Here is a 13820-nt window from a genome sequence, read left to right as displayed (position 1 = left end):
ATTTCAATACTACATTCCTCTTTAGGCTTTGATTGTTAATTGTATTTCCTTTGTAGACTTCATTTACTTCATTAATGTGAGACTAAACGGATTGGAAGATATGCATCTCGGTTCCTTAGATACCTGAATCATTCCGGTCCTGTCGAAACATCGCGAACTGCATGTACGCATTACTCGGAGTGAATGAGTGATCTATTTCGAGGAAATATATTGAGAACGCACAGTAAAGAGTCTGCTTCAAGACAGCGTGGGAGTGAACCAAATGCATGCACAACCCATGCAGAGCAACATACCTTGCTTCCTCTCCGTCCCCCAACATCGATTACATGGACTCTTCTTATAACGAGGCTCGTCCACCACCCGACAAACGTTCACCTCAAATTGGCGTCATGGCTGCACCTCCACCCGTAAAACGTTCAGTTCAAAATATACGTCAAGGCTTAACCATCACCCGTAAAGCGTTCACCAAGCCAGCGTCATTGCATAACCACCACCACCCGTATAACGTTCACGTGAAATCGACTTCATAACGTAACCACCTCCACCCGTAACACTCTCTCGTCAAACAAACGTCATGGCTGAACTACCACCCGTAAAAAATTGGGTTTAAGTTGACTCAGCCAGTGAACGACAGTCCACTTACACCACTGTTCAAATGTCACTTTTTAAACGTTCAACTCAACCTTTCGCGCACGTTGCCTCCACCTGATGACGTACAACGTGAGCTAGCGTCACCTATTCGCTAACAGCTTACCCCCAACTAGCGGCATGGGTCTACCTATGAAGTGACCTAACACGCACAAAGACATAGGAGCGTATTGCACAGAGTCTGTTACTAGCGCCATTGCCTGCATGTATTTCTAGGAAACAAGTCCTTACCTGGAACACAGGTGCGTTGAAAGAACGTTGTCTGGGTGTCATCAGTGAGCGTCGGCACTACGTTGTAAAGGTAGCAGGAAAAGCTTTGGCTGTTGAATTCTCCCGCTACACATCCTGTCTGAGTCCCACAGAAGGTTTGGCAAGCACTGACATCCGCAGTAGATGTAAAGCCACTCCACAAATTCTGCGGCCCTTTCTTCGCCACTTCTTCAGAATAACTGCATGTTTCACCTGTTAGTAAATAATACCTTTGATATTGAGATTGATCTGGATAAATATTTCCAAGACGTATCCTGCCATATCGACACTTTACCGATTTATAAAGTCATGGACTCGCGTTCATGTTTCATTTTTAAACACTTGGGCGAGACTGTCATAATACTAAGGCGCGAGAGGAAAGTCCAAAGTGACTATATCGCAGATATTTACTATTTCGTTGGAGTCAAATAGTTAATGTCAATCATTCAAGGTGTTCGCGAAAATGTGAGAGAAAATCTCCCACAACACATGCAAATACAAGTCACTTATCAACTGAGAAAGAACCTATGGTACACGTCAAAATATACAATAATTGTCAGATTTACAACTTCCACGTACAGATACTGGCCCACTGTAATTGACGTTTACTGCTTCTAGATACGTACACGTCAGTACTTAGCAGTTAGAAGCTTTTAGTAGCTTTTAGAAATCGAGTATTTGTAGCATCTGTCGAAATGGCCCCAGTCAGAAAGGTTACACGGCGCACAAATTAGGATTAAGTGTAAGCTTACCCGTCGCAATCAGAACCCGACTTGCAAAATGTACGATCAGAAACACCCACGTCCATCTGGGCGACATGGTAGAGGATGCTGAAATAAAGAACGTCGATGTTACTGAAGTTAGACAACTATATACCCGGATCTTCGCGGATGTTGGATAAGAGTAATATGGTCTTCTTTCATATTGAAGTGTAGGATACAAGTACGTTGGTCATACAGATATGTCGATAACGGCAGAGTACATAACAGGTATTATGTCACATTTAAAATGATTGATGACATTATATTGCCTATAAAATATATCGCTTCATATGGGATTCCACCCTCATTGAGGAACATTGTCCATACGGAGCTAAATCCATCAATGCCGTGTTAATATCGATCCCGATAATATTCGCATCATTTTCGCCATCCAAGGCTGTATTGTATTTATCACCCCTAAAGAGATCTCATGTTTTAATTCGGTATACCTAACAGTATTTAATTATAACATAGCTAACAAACAATCTGCAGGTGATCTGCACATGGAAAAGGATTAGTGAGCGAGTATTTTACGCCGCTTTTAGCGATATTCCTGCAATATCATTGCGGAGGACACCAGAAATGGGCTGCACACATTGTGCCCATGTTGAGAATTGAACCCAGGACTTCCGCGTGACCGCTAGGTTATGCCACCACCCAAAGAGGAGTAGTAGATGCGCGTCTACTTTTGTCATCAAAAATTATTCCGCCATTACAGTCAACTCTGGTCGTGACTGAGGTTTCTTGTTTCTTATTCCAAAGATTCAGCTAGTCACGATTAAACAGAACGTTTGGTTATCGTCCTGTCTGGACATCCTCTACCGTTACACTACTACACTAGCACGCCATGTCCCTTTTAGTCATTTTTAAAAGGGAGGTAGGTGTGTGTGTGTGTGTGTGTGTGTGTGTGTGTGTGTGTGTGTGTGTGTGTGTGTGTGTGTGTGTGTGTGTGTGTGTGTGTGTGTGTGCGTGTGTGTGTGTGCGTGTGTGTTTGTCTGTGTCTGTGCTTGTGTGTGTAGTCTGGTCGGTGTCTGTGCTCGAAAACACCAATATTTCATACACATTGGTACCTGATGTGAGATAACTCAGTTACAAGTTCACGTCACGTGACCACTGATCACTTCGTATAAACTGACCGTATATTTCATATGTTTAGAACTGGCATCAAATCTTTCTTACAATCGATTACAGGAAAACCTGTCAACATGATCTCACATGATGGAATTGCATACGCATGATGGAATTATAAACGAGAGAGCTGTACACATAATATAAGCAAGCAATTATAAACGAAGGCACTGGATGATTATACGCAACCAAAAGTAAATGAAAGTGCTGTCTACAAAAGTATACAGGAAAGTGCTGTCTACAAACGAATACATGAAAATGGCTGTCCACAAAGGTATACTCGAAAGTGCTGTCTACAAAAGTATACATTAAAGTGCTGTCTACATAGTATGCTTAAACTGTAAACAGATGCATGCATAAAAGCATGCACACATACATGTAGGCACCCGTAAAGGTACCGGGGTAGAATAGGCCTTCAGCAACCCACGTTTGTCGAAAGAGGCGACTAACGGGATCGGGTGGTCAGGCTCGCTGACTTGATTGACACATGTCACCGGTTCCCAATTGCGCAGATCGATGCTCATGTTGTTGATGACTGGATTGTCTGGTCTAGACTCGATTATTTACAGTCCGCCGCCATACAGGTGGAATATTGCTGAGTGCGGCGTAAAACTAAACTCACCCACTTACTAATAAATGTGGGTGCTACATGCACAGATATATATGTATATAGCGGCGACTGAGTGGGTTTGGTGGTTGACGATTAGGTGTCTCAGTCTGGAGGTGTATGTTGCGAATCCCATATGGTGCTCACTAAGGATCGTGTAAGTGTAATCCCAAATATGATATTTCTTATATATAAATAGTATTACATATACATGCACTACACTATATTCTATCAATCATATGTACACGTCTTGTTAGGCTTGAAGTTCACCCATTCTTACAAGTAACTAGGCGATGAGTCACACTTTAATCGTGAATATAATCCTTATCGATGACGCTGATTTACGTCAATTAAAAATGTAAGCGACATTATAATGCTCATTTCAGTTCCAAACCAAGTCAAGAAGCATTGAATGGATCCTTTACTCAGTCTCTCACTTTAGCATCCACTAGAAATGTGTGTCTTTACCATTCTACTTGCCTCACAACCAATGCTGGAGGTAATTCCACACTAAGTATGAGTTATGACGTTAAAATAACAGAATCATAAACTGATTAAATCTGGCATTCGAGTCAGGCATTCGGTATGAAAAGCGGTTGCTTATTCAACACTGAGACACATTACAAGCACACTCTCTGTAAACAAACCATCCTCGGTCAAAGACATTCCAACGTGGATTTTACCCCACCTCGAAAAGCATTACAAATTATGTAAAGTTTATAAACATCATTCCGATCCCCGTCTATTCCAAGAAAGGTCAGCGTTCATCTTTGCTTTTCACATGATTTTAACGAAAAATGTGTTCTCATTTGTCATCTGTAGTTTAAGTGATGGCTGAGAATATAAACGCTTGTGACAAGTGTATAAGTAAAGCTGAGATAGCATCTGGCTGAAAGCTGTGAAACACGGCTGTATTTACAATTATTCTTCCAGTATAAACAAGTTTTGAAATGCACGGTCTGTAATGAAACTTATATTTAATGGACACGAGTTCAGTGATATATTTATTGCGCGTGATCTACATTAAAAAAGATATATGAAATAGCGAATACATAGCTTTTTAACATACATTTATGGTACTGCCTTAGAGTGGGAATTAAGTTGACAGGCACAGACAAACACACACACACACACACACACACACACACACACACACACACACACACACACACACACACACACACCTCCCTTGACTAAAAAGTACATGGCGTGCTAGTGTACTAGCGTAACGGTAAAGGATGTCCAGACAGGATGATAACGAACGTGTCGTCGGAAGGAGCTTGTGTTCCAAGGGAGGTTAATCTAAATTTCAACCTAATGTTCTGTTTAATCGTGACTAGCTGAATCTTTAGAATAAGAAACAAGAAACCTCAGTCACGACCAGAGTTGATTGTGTATGGGCGGAATGGGCACAATGTGTGAAGCCCATTTCTGGTGTCCTCCGCAATGATATTGCACCAATATCGCTAACATAAAATACTCGCTCACTAATCCTTTTCCATGTGTAGATCACCTGCAGATTGTTTGTTAGCTATGAAATACTGTTAGGTATACCGATATCAAACAGGAGATCTCTTCACGGGTGATAAATACAATACAGCCTTGGATGGCGAAAATGATGCGAATATTATCGGGATCGATATTAACACGGCATTGATGGATTTAGCTCCGTATGGACAATGTTCCTCAATGAGGGTGGAATCCCATATGAAGCGATATATTTTATAGGCAATATAATGTCATCAATCATTTTAAATGTGACACAGTACCTGTAATGAAATCTGCGACCTTGATACAGTGGGTCGTAAGCAGGACATTATGAGTGAGGATCTTTGACTTCTATCTGCCAAGATGGAGAACGTAGAAGAAAGAATGTCTCAGTTTGATGACGAAATGGACAGACTTGAAGTGTTTAGCAGGAGAGACAATATCATCCTGGACAATATTCCAGAGGAAGCTGGCGAAACGGACACCCCTTGTAAAACAAGAGTCATCAGGAGATGACATATCCCCCCGGCCCCCATATGTTTGAAAGGACAAATAATCTGAGAGTTATTCATTCTTTTTTTAGACTACGTTTGCACTGTTTGCCGGGGGGATAACACAGGTTATAGCTATACTTAATAAAAACGCTGACGTGAAGGATTGGCGTTCTAATGACGTTGTAAGTGCACACAGACGAAGCGCTCATAAGGACGGTAACTCTAAACCCAGACCACTCATAGTGAAGATGAGTCAAAGCGACGACAAAATGGAGGTGTTGAAGGCCCATGAGTCCCTGAAGGTCAAAGGTTATGGAGTTGCCCCTGACCTTATACGAGACAGCGTCAGGAGCTCCAGGTTCTATCCTCGTAAATCAATGCTGATCATTTGATCAGTGGATTGTCTGGTCCAGATTTGATTTGATATAGCTGGAATATTGCTTAATTAAGCAACAAACAAGCAAAAACTAATAAATAAACGTCTATTCAATATTTAGAAGTAATGTTTCATCGTGCTACGCTGGACTCATGTCATTACACATTACATATTCTTGTAAGCCAAAAATACATATGTATTCAATATATCAGTACACAATGTAATGTGATACCTTAAATTTGAATGTCAGCGGCGTATCTCTACTGTATGATCACCGTTATTTCTGAACAAACGTAACATGATTCCTACACTAATTAATGGCCAACTGTATGGCCCGTCGCATATTAAGTCATTCCACAATGGCGCATGTGAAATACCAAGCTCATAAAAACGTATTGGGGTATAAAGATTTACCTGGCGCCAGTGTGTATGGTTATGCGTCCATGTCATTTAACGACTTCACGAGGCTGTGCTAGAGACTTTATTTTAAACATGAATGTGCATTATGTGTACCAGGCGACGTTTTACAAAGGACTTACGATGCATAAACATCCCACCTGTATAACCCACAGAGGTGTAAATCCACTGCTGACTTCACCCCAAAGAGTAGCATTCCTGCTCATTTACTCTAAACACAAATGGTATCCGGGTTGCAGCATGATGATTCATATACCTCGTGGTTAACTTGGGGTCACCATGCAATATACACGTATTTACACTTACTGTCACAGGTTAAATTGTAGGTACATATACTATGAGAATTCAAATATACACTTCCCATAAAAAGTTCAGATTCACAGTGTAAATATATACCCACTTACTTAAGGCAACTGTTCTAAACTAGATTTTGCAAAATATTTCAAACTGTTTAAAGGTACTGTTGATATATTGTAAGACAATTCATAACGTTGGAAACATTAATGTCAGCGGTTCAGTAAACGATAAACGATAACAAAACGTTACACCAAAGAGCAGCTGTTCACATGCACAATATGTGCATGCTTTTCAGCAATTTGATCATGATCCTTATGCACTTCATCTGCATAGAGTTTGCAGTTGGTTACCCTGCGTTAATGGAGAAATAAATCTTCGATGTATGTATGTATGTATGTATGTATGTATGTATGTATGTATGTATGTATGTATGTGTATGTGTGTATGTGTGTGTGTGTGTGTATGTGTGTGTAGTTTATATTTAGTTTGGTAGGTTATTATAATCATATATTTATTGTAGAAATGTAAGATGATCTTGAACTGCTTATCTTCTCTTTAAATTTTCTTTTGTCTGTTCTGTCAATGGGGCAATGGGTGAAAGAGTGAGTCAGCATAACATATGTTATATTATGAATTCCACTTTCTTAGTTAAGTACAAAGTCTAGTACTTGTTTTTAGTTGAGTCCCTTCCGGAATTCGAACACACCCCTCGGAGTCAGACACCTAATCGCAAGCACACAAAATCAGCCGCCTAACACGCTCAGCTAGTGAGTACGTATTATATGTGAGTTAATAAGTATGTAAAGAGTGGGTGAGTACGTATTATATGTGAGTTAATAAGTAAGTAATGACCGAGTGAGTACGTATTATATGTGAGTTAATAAGTAAGTAATGAGCGGGTGAGTACGTATGATATGTGAGTTATTGAGTAAGTAGTGTGTGGGTGAGTACGTATTATATGTGAGTTAATACGTAAGTAATGAGTGGGTGAGTACGTATTATATGTGAGTTAATACGTAAGTAATGAGTGAGTGAGTACGTATTATATGTGAGTTAATACGTAAGTAATGAGTGAGTGAGTACGTATTATATGTGAGTTAATAAGTAAGTAATGAGTGAGTGAGTACGTATTATATCTGAGTTAATAAGTAAGTATTGAGTGAGTACGTATTATATGTGAGTTAATACGTAAGTAATGAGTGAGTGAGTACGTATTATATGTGAGTTAATAAGTAAGTATTGAGTGAGTACGTATTATATGTGAGTTAATACGTAAGTAATGAGTGAGTGAGTACGTATTATATGTGAGTTAATAAGTAAGTAATGAGTGAGTGAGTACGTATTATATGTGAGTTAATAAGTAAGTAATGAGTGAGTGAGTACGTATTATATGTGAGTTAATACGTAAGTAATGAGTGAGTGAGTACGTATTATATGTGAGTTAATAAGTAAGTAATGAGTGAGTGAGTACGTATTATATGTGAGTTAATAAGTAAGTAATGAGTGAGTGAGTACGTATTATGTGAGTGAGTACGTATTATATGTGAGTTAATACGTAAGTAATGAGTGAGTGAGTACGTATTATATGTGAGTTAATAAGTAAGTAATGAGTGAGTGATACATGATCAATGACTAGGTGGTTGACTGAGTGGGTTTTCCATTTACATCACGATATGTCAGTTTCATGTGACTGAAAATTCCAAATTAGAAAACGCCCTGCAATCCATCTTCATGTGGCGTCATCCAGTCATCCATTTCGTTGGGATCAGATTCCACATACCCGGTGAACAAGGCTCAATAGATCATGCCCGTAAATGTACTATCTTGATGGTAAACAGAGCGCTCAATCCCTGCAAGACCAAGTTCCAAATACAAAAAAAAGTGTTTATTACCCGTCTTTTTTTCAAAAGAACATACCTCTTATACCGAACTTGCATTTGAAACAAAGATACTTCTGCTCAAGTTAACATTACCTGACGACAGATTTAATGTCAAGACAGGTGGACATTTGTTTGTTTTATGCTCCATAACTAAACATTGTTCAATCAAACAATAGATTGACATAGCCATGACGTATTTCTTGACATCAGACTCAAGTCACGGCGTGTTTCGTTGCGGAAAACAGATACATATATGTACAGAGACGTGCAAAAAGTCTTGAGACACTTACCTAACTTTCCGTAGACTTACATGTTAAAATAATTTAGTGTAGCATAAAAGAAGTTTCATGAATTAAATTTTCCTAAGACCCAAGTCAATTTTTGCACATTTATGAAGAATCATCTTACCTGCAATCACGTAAGTTCTGTTTAATTTTCCGTTGCTTATTTATGGAATGGCAACAATTTAATCAACATGTATATGTGTACAGTGCCGTGAACTCCTTTAACATGGCGGCCTTTACGATTGTGCATTGTGTAACCATACGTAAGTCGATAAATGGGATGTCATTCGTTAAATAGTGGTCGGAAAAGTAAACTGAAATAATGTGCACGGAGCAGAGACAATCTAAAAGTTGCCTGTCAAATTTTACAGATCCATCCTAAACTCACTTCATGAAAATTAGTTCTGCTACAATGAAATAACATGAAAGTCTATGGAAAAAGTGTCCGACAATATATGGTACGGGTCTATACGTCTCTTGTGGCGTGATTAAAGGTGAAAGAGTAAGTATGTCCAGTGTCCACACAGGATCCCGCACGTAAGATATGTACTTCGTAACCACAGCCACATGTCTTCCATAGGCGGGTCCAGGTAGTTTCAAGGATAGGGAGTAGGGTTCGAACCTCTCTCTCTCTCTTCCTCATTTTGGGTCCGCCTATGCCCTCGTATCTTTGCGCGGATGTCAGATTTGCAAAAATAATTTCAGATAACCCCCGACGTACGTACTGTGAAGCATTTTCACATTTTCTTAAATCTTTCATCCTCGCATACATTTTATTATTCACAATGATGAAGCAGATCCATGTGTGGTCGGAAAATTAAACTGAAATTATGTGCGCGGAGCAGAGACGATTTAAAATTGACTTGTTAAATTTTTTCAAAGATCCACCCTAAACTCACTTCATGAAAATTAGTTCTGCTACAATGAAATAATATGTGTATCTGCAGCTTCAGAGGTCGTAAAGTATTTATATAGATGAATGTAACACGTCCTATTAAGCTGTCACGTACATTCAAATCTTCATACAGGTTCGTCGACTACGACGCACGTTCCATGGATATGACCGTACATGAATGCTAACCCGTACATAGCAGTTGTTACATATATCTAACATGAGTCATCCTTGGGAAAACCTCATAGGTGATGCTTCTGAAAACTTTCATTACCCCGTTTTACCGACCAGAAGCTGTCGTCGGGAATGACTCTAGATAAACCTGGATTTCACCGCCATCATTTACAGGAGTAATATAAGCTCCACTATCTGTAATGTCTCTGTATATAGTCCAACATTACGACATCCTCATCTTGTGGTTTCGTCGTATCGTGAAACTTGGGCACGCCTAGCATCATGGACGTGTGATGCTACAGAGATGACATATGATAATTATCTCTGCATTGCAAATAGAGCACGATAGTGATGCTAAATAGCGCCTCATCCTTCCATTTACACCTTTCATTGTATGCTAACAGCAAAAATAAACGCAACTCTGTTTTTGTCAAGGTTCCAAATAAAAGACATGCACATGAACGCTTACTTTTATGAGATTTATTATTTTTTTAATTGCTTTTCTTTTGCTGTTCAGTATATATCATCGGGAACCCTTAAGAGGTCGATAATATAGGTTTAGAATTTGCGCTGTGAAAAACAAATCTTGTTCTCGACGAATGTGGAAGAAATAATGTCTTCACTGGATATGCCAGATGTTCTGCAAAAATATATTTGAACCCAATAGTTGTCTGTCCTTTCAAACATAACACAGTGTATAGTGGGGTTTTTAAGACTGACTTAATCATATTCGGTCCGAAACATAGATGCCTACTCTAAAGCCTTTAAACGTATTTAAGTCATGGTCCCTATTGCTGAGTTTTAACTTAGTTTAGAATCATTAACAATACGTGGAAAATCTGTTACCCATACTCCTGCGCTACAAAGCGTATTTGTTCCTCTAGATGGTACTTGTACGTTTGGGCGGCGGGTTAGGCAAGTGGTAAAAGATTTCACCCTGAAGACCCAGGTTCGATTCCTTTCTCGAATAGAATGTGTGAAGTGCCTTTCCATGTGATATTGGTGGATTATTACTACAAGGAGCGAGACACTAAACTCACTCAATAGTACGTCCCTTTTGCATGACGTCTTTATACGACATATGCTGTGACCGTAGAAACGTAACCTTACTTCACTTCATTTGGGGATGTAGGTCAATGAGTGTGACTGTCAGCATGCATGGGTAAGTATGACGGACAATGTGCACGGGTCAATAAGTACCTTTGAACTACGTGTAGGTCAAGGTGTGTGTGTGTGCGCGCGCGAATGTAGGATATACGTGTAGGTCAGTGAGAATGTAGGATATACGTGTAGATCAGTGAGAATATATTATATACGTGTAGGTCAATGCATATATTAGGATATACGTATAGATCACTGAGAATGTAGGATAAACGTGTAGGTCAACGCATATATTAGGATATACGTGTAGATTTGTGAGAATGTAGGATAAACGTGTAGGTCAATGCATATATTAGGATATACGTGTAGATTTGTGAGAATGTAGGATAAACGTGTAGGTCAATGCATATATTAGGATATACGGGCATATTTGTGAGAATGTAGGATAAACGTGTAGGTCAATGCATATATTAGGATATACGTGTAGATCAGTGAGAATGTGAGGATATACAGGGTAAGCGAGTGACTACGGGGTAACTTGAGCGGTAAGAAAGCATGAAGGCAACACGTGAAGGTGAGCATGCGGGGACAAAACGTGAATATTTCGGGGTGTGTCAGAGCAGTGGGTGAATTTAGTTTTACTCCGCACTCAGCAATATTTCACCTATATGGCGGTAGTCTGTAAATAATCGAGTCTGAACCAGACAATCCAGTCAGTGATCAAGAACATGAGCATCGATCTGTGCAATTGGGAACCGATGACATTTGTCAACCTAGTCAGCGAGTCTGACCACCCAATCCCGTTAGTCGCCTCTTACGACAACCATAGTCGTCTTTTATGGCAAGCATGGGTTGCTGAAGGCCTATTTTACCCCGGGACCTTCACGAGTCTGAGTCAGGACAGAAATTGATGAGTTGGAAACAATGTCCACCCGACATCAAAGAGAATGAGAATTAACCTCGAAGGTTGGGGATCGGTGTAAAAGCAGATGTATGAGTCAGAGTGTACCTCAACGTGTCAGTTAGTTTCAACAAATGAGTCAGATGCGAGTGTATGTTTCAAGAACTTGATAATATCAAGTATACAAGATGAGGTGAGTCTACTTTGTGACGTACCTATTCTAACGATGGCTGTGAAAGAAGTAGATCTTTAATAATTAAAGAGCGGATTGTATACACGAGACTACAATATTACTTCAGTTCAGTACATATCAATTCTAGATCTGCAAAGACCTTTACACAAGTGAGAGACATTTCACCAATGAAATTGACACCTGATTCTCTAGATTCATCTCTCTTCGTCCTAAACATAGCCCGAACGTTGCCATGACAACCAACGCTCCCTGTTTAAAGGCAAGGATTATTTTGTCTGTAGCTCACAAACACTTGATTATACGTGTACAAATAAAAAGTGTGCCTTTTTGTCGTATTTAGCCTTCTTCAAGGTCAGTGCTTACAAATACGATGGCAATGTTGAGCGTAGGCATGGGTCGATTGTGCGCCGTTTAAGAGCAGTATATTTATTGTGAGAATGCCCAAGACTAGCTAATACTGTTACCAAGTCTTTCCACGTGACTGTGTTCTCTCATTTCCCCACAACGAGTCGTCTTTCTTCTCGCAATTACAGCCAAACTGTAACCTCTCTCACAGCGAAAGCCTAATATCGATTTCAAACAGGCACACAAAAGACGATTGCGTTTGGGTGAAAATAACCTTTGATATTCTTCACAGGATACAGGTGAGAGACAATCAGATTACAGGTCTGGCTGCGCATATGACGTGTATTTATAGACTAAGACGTATAATGGCAAACACTTTGTGTCTGTAACACATCGTCATCATATTTCATCTGTATGCTAGTAGTGCTCACAGTAACAAGCAGACAGTTAAAAGACCTGTATGCATCGACTGCATAGCTGACTACAGTGCCTTTACTTACTGTTGACACCTGATCACAGGTAACTAATAGTAACATCGTCATATGTGTGTTACTCTGTAACTTGTCAGCATCATAGTATTACTCTTTTAAATCTTTTTTTTCAGAAGGCTATAATTATTCAAACTATTTTTCCCATCCTATTCTTCGACTCTCTAGAGTATTATGGTGTAGTTACTATTGCAATTAGAAGTCGTAAATAATCACTGGAAATTAGAACTGAAAACATATGTAATAATAACATTTAGAAATGCGCTTCAATACAAGGGGTTGTGGAAATCGAACTTAGTCCTTCGCTTGACGAGCCCTGACCACTAGGGAGAAGTCAAGATCAGGGTTATAATTGATCTTCAGCAACCCATGCTTGTTGTAAGAGGCGACTAGCAGGGTCAGGTGGTCAGGCTCGTTGACACGTGTCATCGGTTCCCAATTGCGCAGATCGATGCTCATTCTGTTGATCACTGTATTGTCTGGCCAAGATTTGATTAGTTACAGCCTAGTTGCCATATGGATTATACATATATTGCCATATGGAGAGTGCGGAGTAAAACTAACTACCTCACACTCTGACCACAAGCTACCCCCATCAACACAAAAACTACAGAACACATGACATCTTGACGTCAAAAAAACGTATTCAATGGGCAACCTGCATATAAAACACGCACTCTCATCAATACCACGGCTAATACCTTAAGACCGTGTCCCTTTGCTTCGAATTGATGTAATGTGACAACAAAAGCTAACCTACGCTGAGATGTAGGAACACGTACATTGCCTAGGTGATTGTTAGCTCGATAATAACATTAAAATTACTGCCGAGCTACGGGGTGCGTCATAGTAGCATCAGGTTCTTAAGATCCCATAAATCCGAGGTAAGACACTTGGATTATTCTGTAATTGTTTTCGTACAGAAATATAATGGAATGGTTTACTTCCGGGTCGAATGTTCTTGAGGTCGTTAGATCTAGAGCAGAGCACATCTCACACGAATGTCTGGTGTGTGAACTAAACACATTTTATAAACAAACGCATTAATATATTATCATCAAACATGTATCAATAAAATGATGCAAAGGGACATAGGT

At 39.6% G+C, this 13820-nt stretch overlaps 1 protein-coding gene across 8 annotated transcripts in view; it reads right to left on the bottom strand.

The window, feature by feature from the left end:
* LOC137284935 (uncharacterized) overlaps positions 1 to 13820 on the bottom strand; it is a 54307-nt gene that overhangs the window by 16377 nt on the left and 24110 nt on the right. For 7 of the 8 annotated variants that reach the window (XM_067817002.1, XM_067817003.1, XM_067816998.1 and 4 more), the window contains exons 2-3: positions 1650 to 1727; positions 880 to 1110 (exon numbers count right to left, since the gene is read on the bottom strand). In XM_067817002.1, the coding sequence (XP_067673103.1) occupies positions 880 to 1110; positions 1650 to 1716 (298 nt within the window). In that variant the 5' untranslated portion in view covers positions 1717 to 1727. Of the gene's footprint in view, positions 1 to 879; positions 1111 to 1649; positions 1728 to 6165; positions 6196 to 13820 lie in introns of those variants that run through there. The other variant, XM_067817001.1, reaches the window with a different exon arrangement.

This window comes from Haliotis asinina, chromosome 5 (genome assembly GCF_037392515.1).
Source record: "Haliotis asinina isolate JCU_RB_2024 chromosome 5, JCU_Hal_asi_v2, whole genome shotgun sequence".
Lineage (NCBI taxonomy): Eukaryota > Metazoa > Mollusca > Gastropoda > Lepetellida > Haliotidae > Haliotis > Haliotis asinina.
Note: the sequence above shows the minus strand (reverse complement) of the source record. Positions and strands in the feature narration are given on the sequence as shown.